Source organism: Thamnophis sirtalis, unplaced genomic scaffold (genome assembly GCF_051295495.1).
Source record: "Thamnophis sirtalis isolate CommonGarterSnake01/CBP01778 unplaced genomic scaffold, rThaSir2_p1.2 scaffold_8, whole genome shotgun sequence".
NCBI lineage: Eukaryota > Metazoa > Chordata > Lepidosauria > Squamata > Natricidae > Thamnophis > Thamnophis sirtalis.
This window is the reverse complement of record NW_028261388.1, coordinates 61,929,401-61,937,130: the sequence shown is the minus strand read 5'-3', so window position 1 is coordinate 61,937,130 and position 7,730 is coordinate 61,929,401. Positions and strand designations below refer to the sequence as shown.

Genomic DNA, 7,730 nt, shown 5'->3' with positions numbered 1-7,730 from the left:
CATATTTATTATTAATATATAACCCAACAAATTTCTTGATTTGAAAATAAGGGTGTTAATTTCATGATGAGATTATGAAAATTCAGGCATTTGGCAACCATCATGCATATATAAGGTTTTAGTATCCCACGGTCACATGATTGCTATTTGCCACCTTCCCAGCTGTCTTCCAATAAGGGAAGTCAATAAAGGAAGCTGGATTCACTTAATGACTATGTCAACAATGTCATAAAATTGGGTGTGATTCACTTAATAACTGCATCGCTTAATGGCAGAAATTCTGATCCCAATTATAGTTGTACTATATATATAGTTATAGTCCCTCTATACATTTTTATATAGGTTTCCCATCACAGTTATGGAAAAAAGTAATTAATATGAATCTTGGTGGGAGGAGGGGAGTGGAAGAATACTACAGGCATATCCAAATCCATGTCATTGTGATAGCAGCTTACTTTGATAATAAATGGTTTGGCTGCAGTCCTGAAATCAACAGAGAAGAGATCAATGAGTGCATGTTGGCACAGTTTTCTCTGGCAGCAACTCCCAACTAGCCTCCTTGAATGAGCTGAGAATCAGAGTCAGCTGGTAGCTGTTGCTGGAGGAAACACTGCAGAAATCCCTGGTCAAGTTGCCTCTATGGGACCTTGGAGACTACAGCCACATGGAAGGCAGATACCACTGATTTGTAATGGAACTATGGTTTTAGCCATCTAAAATATATACCTCTAATTTTTAAATACTTTTGAATAAAAGTAAGTATTTAATTCAGGATTTGTTTTTTGCCCAATTGTTCAAGCCAGATAGTTTTTCTGTGCAATTGAAAACCCCACTTAAATCATGATTCCTTTAATACTGTATCCTTCTAGATCAGGCTCACCAAAGTGGTCAATATTGACCCTCAAGAGTTAATGAGACTCTTGTATGTCCCATTGTGTGTGTATGTGTGTGTGTTTAGAAGAAACTTTCTTCACAAGAATTAAATATCAGTTAGAAATATAGTATAGAACAATAAAGACTTCAGAAATAACGAAGTAATAAAATACCCAGATGGCAGTATTGTTAATGTTAGGCAAGTGGCAGTTGTTCATTGCCCTTGCCTTTTTATAGGTGAGGAGACTTGCTTTTAAATTCCATTAGGAATGAATGTTGAGCCAAATCCCATCAAAATCAGAAAAAATTGTCTCCAACCCAATGGTCATAGGTTAGAAAACAAGACATACTGGAATGTCACAGATTTTGTATTCCTGTATAACATTTTTATTTATTAGTATGCATTAACATTGCACATTTAGTATCTACTCATATGACCAGAATGAATACAGAATAAGAGAAAGAATTGCTTTAATTCCTTGACTTGACTGTATCCAAGCTATGATCTCACAATCTTCTTGTGAAATTTGAAATTAACAACTTATATGACTACACTATTGGAGTGCTTTTTAGATACATACAAGGAGTCCCATGACTTTGAAAGGGACTGGGATAGATATAGGAGGATTGAGTTATCAGTAGCTTCTTAGTTGGCTCTAGACTAGTCCAAAAATGTTAGAACTACTTTTTCTCTTCTTGACTAAGCAGTTCAACATGCTGCCATTCCATTCCATTTCCAGTATTTTTATGGTTGGTTAGCCCAGCAGGAAAAAAATAATAAAGCCACCAGTGTCAACATTACTGAGCTGTTTATTTCCTCAGGAAAGAAAGTACCCTTTCACCAGCCCTTTTCCTTTCTTTTATGAAAAAGGCCACCCAGGGAAGCAGCCGTGCACCTTCTTCATTGACATGCTGCTTTTCTCAGCAATTAATTGACATGCTGCTTTTCTCAGCAATAGTATATAAAGGATCCTAGAAAAGTCTTCCTGTTGAGTAGGAAGCACATCCCATCACATGAATATCTTTCTTTTACCAGATATAATATCCTTGTTGCAGTTCTTTAAAAAAGACCCAGAGGACGGATCCCTCCCTCCCCCCCCTCCCTAGGTTTCTCATATCTGTTTTTAATTTCTTGCAACTGAATGAGTAAATTTAAGAAAAAATGGTAGCCTCATACCCTGAGGGATCCTAGTTTGCTACTTTTTCATATGGTGCTGATTGTGTACACCTAAGGTTTCAAAGGGAAAATAAGAACAGCATTTTAGAATTACTGTTTTTTTCTCCAGTAATAAACATTTATGGGGTGGAAATGCTGTCAGTGTGAGTAATCTGTTCTATACCTGTGGATGTTTCCACCCCCCTCTCTCTCTCTTCTTTTTCAGTATGCTATGTTTCTATCTCTGGTCTTCCTGGCTGAGTTAGTGGCTGGCATTTCAGGATTTGTATTTCGTCATGAGGTGAGTCTAACTTCCTTGTTAATAGTTGATGACAACAAAGGCTGAAACTTTTTAGAATACTGGGTTTTATAATTTAAATAAATTCAACAACTCTGTATATTCTGGGTGTTTCTTCAATAGGTAAAGGATGTACAGGCTTTTGCTATTATATACTGGCCTTAGTTAAATTTCTTAATTGTACAGATTTTCTTTTGCTACTTCCACTGAACAGGTATTTATGTAACTCAGAGTGGATTTGCAAGACCTACCATATTTTTCAGAGTATAAGATACACCTTTTTCTCTCAAAAAAGAGGCTGAAAATCTGGGTGCATCTTATACACTGAATACAGCATTTTTTGCCTTCCGAAACCCCGCCTCTTCACCAAAATGGCCGTGCATAGCTTTTAGGAGGTTTTCAGAGAGCTCCTGGGGGCTGGGGAGGGCAGAAATTAGCAAACAATGGGCAATTTTTTGCTCAATTTTGCCTCAGCCCCCAGGAGCACTCTATATGCTTCCTAAAGGCTATCCATGCCCTCTTTTTTTTCACAAAAAAATGGGCCCTTTTTTGCAAAACATGGGCCATTTTTTGCTCATTTTTGCCCACCCCCCAGAGCACTCTACAAGCTTCCTAAGGGCTATTCATGGCCTTTTTTGGGAAAAAAGGGGGCATTTTTGCAAAAAACAGTCCGTTTTTGGGAGATTGGCAGAATGCAAAAACTTTTTTTTTTATTTGCCTCTTCAAAACCTTGGTGTGTCTTATACTCTGGTGCATCTTATACTCCGAAAAATTCAGTAACTAAAATAGTTCTGTTGTTGGTTTGAAAATTGTATTTCTTTCCTACACTATAATAATTTCTTTCTTGCATTCTATTATAACAATATACCTAGAAATAGGAATAAAATTTATTTAGATTGATGAAATTAGTAGATAATTTTAGTCCAAGGCAGATGTGTCTTGCACCATTCTATATATATTGTGGGATATTTTTCATAAGCTGAATGAAGACTATTTGACAAAATGATCTGATTATAATAAAGGTGGGAATCTGAAAAGCTATTGTTGATCCTGAAAACCTGTTTTGGTTTTCTTTCTATTTTCTTTAAATGTTATGTCAAATTAAGGAACGCTTTAGTGATATAGGACCTGGGACTTCTGTTTAGAAACACATTATCATTTCTAATTAGAAAATAACAGTTAAAATTAATATAGAATATGGTTTATGCTTCTAAAAAGACCCAACATTTTTGTTTGGTTCCTGAAATGTTTGCTTTTTAGAAGCAGTTAAAGAACCAACCACTGACATTTTCAGATTTGAAGGACTTAATATCCAGAAAAGGTATTTTGAAACGTGGGAGCATAACATCTGCAGTTCTTTAAAACAGCCAAGTCTTCTCCTAAGTTAACAAAGAAACACAAACAATACTCAGGAAGTAAGATTCTGTTTTTGGCCAAATATATACTGTTCCAGGCTAATAATCAGTAATCCAGAAAACTTCTCAGTTTTTCTAAGAAACTTAGATCAACAGTTCTCAAAAGATGGTCTTTTAGGAGATCCTTGAAGTCAAATAAATAAGCATTTTAATATTTCTAAATTTTATTTTCTAACATAGTCCTCTCCTCTTCACTCCATTCCATTCCTGACTTCTTGGCCCTTGCAGGACTGGAAATGATTAATACAAAGGACAAGTATCTTAGAAGCTGTAACATTTATTAGGGCAAAATGGTTAGGGTTGCCACACAAGAATTCTGATTTTCATAAAGGGCTTCTCTATATCATCAATCAGGACAGGAATATTCTTTTTGATGCCATCACAGTGAAGAGGTCAAAGAAGAGGAGGGTGGACCTGCTGTTTTTTTTTAAGGCATGGCAGCCTCATTCTTTTTAAATAATTGATTCTCCCTTTATCAGTCAGGATTTTGGCTCTCATAGTACCAAACGTGATATTTAATTTTTATTTCTCTGTGGTTGCACCAAAATAGGAAACTATTGAATGTTCATTGATCTCTTCCATTAATCTTTAATGTTTTTTCAAGAGGAATGACATGAGAAATATATTTTTGACTTTTCATCTAAAAATCATGTTTCCTCACTATTGGGGCTGGGCAGGAGAAAACTCACTGAAAAGTTAATTGGACTGTTGCTTCATGCAGTTTATCCCATTGTCTCAATTTCCTTTTAGATCAAGGACACTTTCCTTAGGACATACACTGAAGCCATCCAGAATTACAATGGAAATGATGAGAAGAGCCGTGCAGTGGATGATGTACAACAGAGTGTAAGTTTAGAGCTGCTGAACTGAAAATCAGTGTTTGGATTGCAGTATAAAAGTGTAGTTGTTGTAAAGCGTAAAGAGTCTTATCCTCTTCATGGGAGAATTTAATCAACTTATGTTAATTGATAGTAGGTTTTGCTTCTTCTTTTATTATGTCACTTATAAGTGGGTTTTGCCATTCTAGTTGTTCTTGTTTCTCTCTGCTCCTTTGTTCTTACTCCTTCTCGTTCTGCTCGTCTCTTTTGTTCACTTCACTTCCTTCTTGTTGTTTAGTCATAGTTTCATCTATCATTAATTCCTCTTGTCTTCTATTTTCTCCTTCCTGTCTTCTTTTTTTGTTGCTCCTGTAACTTAAAGTAATAGCTATATCCACTATCTAGAGAGTCCAGTCTAAGTCTTCTATCATTCCAGGTAACCAAAATTCCCTCTGGTATCAGCCATCTAAAGTTTACTTGGTGTTTGATCAACTGTCCTGTCAGAAATTGATATTGCTTCTGCAGGTCTCTACCTCTTTTGGGTACTTGCTTTAGAAAACTCTTCACGAAACTGCAAAAAATGGACCTAGACATAATTTGCTCACAAGAAGTACACATCAAAAGACAGTATAATAAACTCTTTGAGTACCCCAAAATTGGGAAGCTATATTTGTCGCTGGCCAACAAAAGAAATGGGGGGGGGTGTCTTATACAGCAAAGGAACAATAAAAGCCAAATCTATAAATGCAGATGAAGAAGGGAGAATATTAATGGTGGAAGTAACAATAAACCACAAACAGGTACTCTTGACAGTAATATATGCAAACAACAAGCAAAATAATTTTTATGGGAAACTCCAGAAGAAAATTGCAGAACTGGATTATGAAAACATTTGTCTAATAGGAGACTTTCATGCAATCACAGATGTAAAGCTAGATTACAGAAGCAGTAAAATAAATAAAAAGGCAAGGAAAACCCTACCAGAGTCTTTCTTTAAACTGGTGGATAACACTAGAACTAATATTAATATACAGGAAATAGAAATAGAACCAAATATATCAGGATTAAATGGAAAGGATATAAGAAAAAAGTGAGATGGATGTTGAATCAATCCATATTAAAAGACAAGGAATTCATACAAACAATAGAAAAAGAAATGACATTCTTTTTCAAAGAAAATAGAAAGGAAGAGACCTCATTACAAAACATATGGGACACAGCAAAGACATATATCCAAGAGCTAGTTATTTCTTATATAGGAAGGAAAAATAGAGAAAAGAAGCAACACCAAAAAACTTTGGAGGGAGAGTACAACAGAATTATAGAACTGCAAATCCAGTAGAACTGGAATTGCAGAAAAAGCCATAAGAAAAGAAACATAAAACCCAAATGGAAAGAATAAAACACAAACTGACCCTACTCGAAAAAGAAGAATTAGCAGGCAAAATTAAGAGTATAAAACAAAACTTTTTCGAAAATGCCAATGGAAGAAAGGCATTATTTTTTTTAGGCATTTTATTAAGATTTATAGGCCGCCCTTTTCCCTGAGGGGACTCAGGGCGGCTTACAATCACAGGGAAGGGGGTGCAATATCAAGAGACAAACAGTGTGCGAATAGAAGAAAATAATAAAACACAACTTTCATTCGACAGTCAACACTCGGGCGGGTAAATTGGGAACCTATCCCCAGGCCTGGTGGGAGAGCCAGGTCTTGAGGGCTGCGCGGAAGGTCTGGATGGTGGTGAGGGTACGGATCTCGACGGGGAGGTCGTTCCACAGGGTCGGAGCTGCAACAGAAAAGGCTCTCCTCCGTGTAGTCGCCAGTCGACATTGATGGTTGGCGTATAAATTATGGTTGGCGTATAAATTAAAAGAAGAAAAAGAAGAAAAAAACAGATAAAAAGCTTGATAGACAAGAAAAGTACATTACAACATCAAAATGGCAGCAAAATAATAATAATTCAGAACTACTATGAAAATCTGTAAGACCAAGAGGAACTATCAGAGGATAAAATAAAATGATACTTAGAAGATGCCAGATTACCTAAAGTCCCTGAAGAAATAAGATCTACATTAAATGAAAGGATAATAATGTTTGAATTAAAAAAGGCAATTAAGAGACAGAAGAATAATAAAACACCAGGACCAAACAGCTTACCAGCAGTATTCTATAAACAACTCAAGATTCCTTGGGACTATTACTGCTGGAAGTTTACAATGAAGTCTTGCTAGAACTAAAATATCAAAATCCTGGATGGAAGATCCTCATACCAAAAGAAGATCCATCACTCTCATACCAAAAGACGATGCAGACTTATCACAGATTAAAAAGTATAGACCTATCTCACTTCTAAATGTGGACTATAAAATCTATACATCAATAATAGCTGAAAGATTGAAAAGATTCCTGAAGGAATCAGGAATACATGTAGACCAGAATGGTTTCCTGCTGAATAGACAAATTAAAAACAACATTAATAATAATAATAATAATAATAATAATAATAATAATAATAATAATAATATGTTACGACGTCCTAGGCCCCTGGGTGGGGCCCGACTAGTAACCAATGCCAAATCCGGCGAAACAACTGGCCGCTGTGATACAATTGTATAATAATAATAATTGACTCACTGCCACATAGTTGGATCATAAAATGCTTAGAAACAACTGGCATTAGCAAAAATATTACATCCTTTACTGAAAAGGCGATGAAACAATGGAGAACTGAGTTGGCAGTAGGGAATGAGATCTATGGAATAGTTAATATCAAGCAAGGAATTTTCCAGGGTGATTCACTTTCACCTCTTCTCTTCGTCATCGCAATGATCCCACTATCAGTAATCTTTAAAAAAATGAAATTAGGCTACCAAACAGCCAAAGAAGCTGAAAAAATTTCGCATTTACTATATATGGATGATTTGAAACTCTATGGAAAATCAGAAATAGAAATCCAATCATTGACAAACACAGTCCGAGTATTCAGCACTGATATTTCAATGCAGTTTGGCATGGAAAAATGCGCCACTGTATCCATAAAAAGAGGCAAAATCACTGCATGTGAGGGAATTGAAATGCCCAATGGCCAACTAATTAAATGCAACGAAAATGAAGCCTACAAATACTTAGGCATTCTGCAGTTGGATAACATCAAGCATGGAGAAGTTAA

At 35.8% G+C, this 7,730-nt stretch overlaps 1 protein-coding gene across 2 annotated transcripts in view; it reads left to right on the top strand.

The window, feature by feature from the left end:
- TSPAN7 (tetraspanin 7) overlaps nucleotides 1-7,730 on the top strand; it is a 159,406-nt gene that overhangs the window by 132,079 nt on the left and 19,597 nt on the right. For both annotated transcript variants that reach the window (XM_087721781.1, XM_087721782.1), the window contains exons 3-4: nucleotides 2,256-2,330; nucleotides 4,493-4,588. In XM_087721781.1, coding sequence (XP_087577907.1) covers nucleotides 2,256-2,330; nucleotides 4,493-4,588 — 171 coding nt within the window. The remainder of the gene's footprint in view (nucleotides 1-2,255; nucleotides 2,331-4,492; nucleotides 4,589-7,730) is intronic.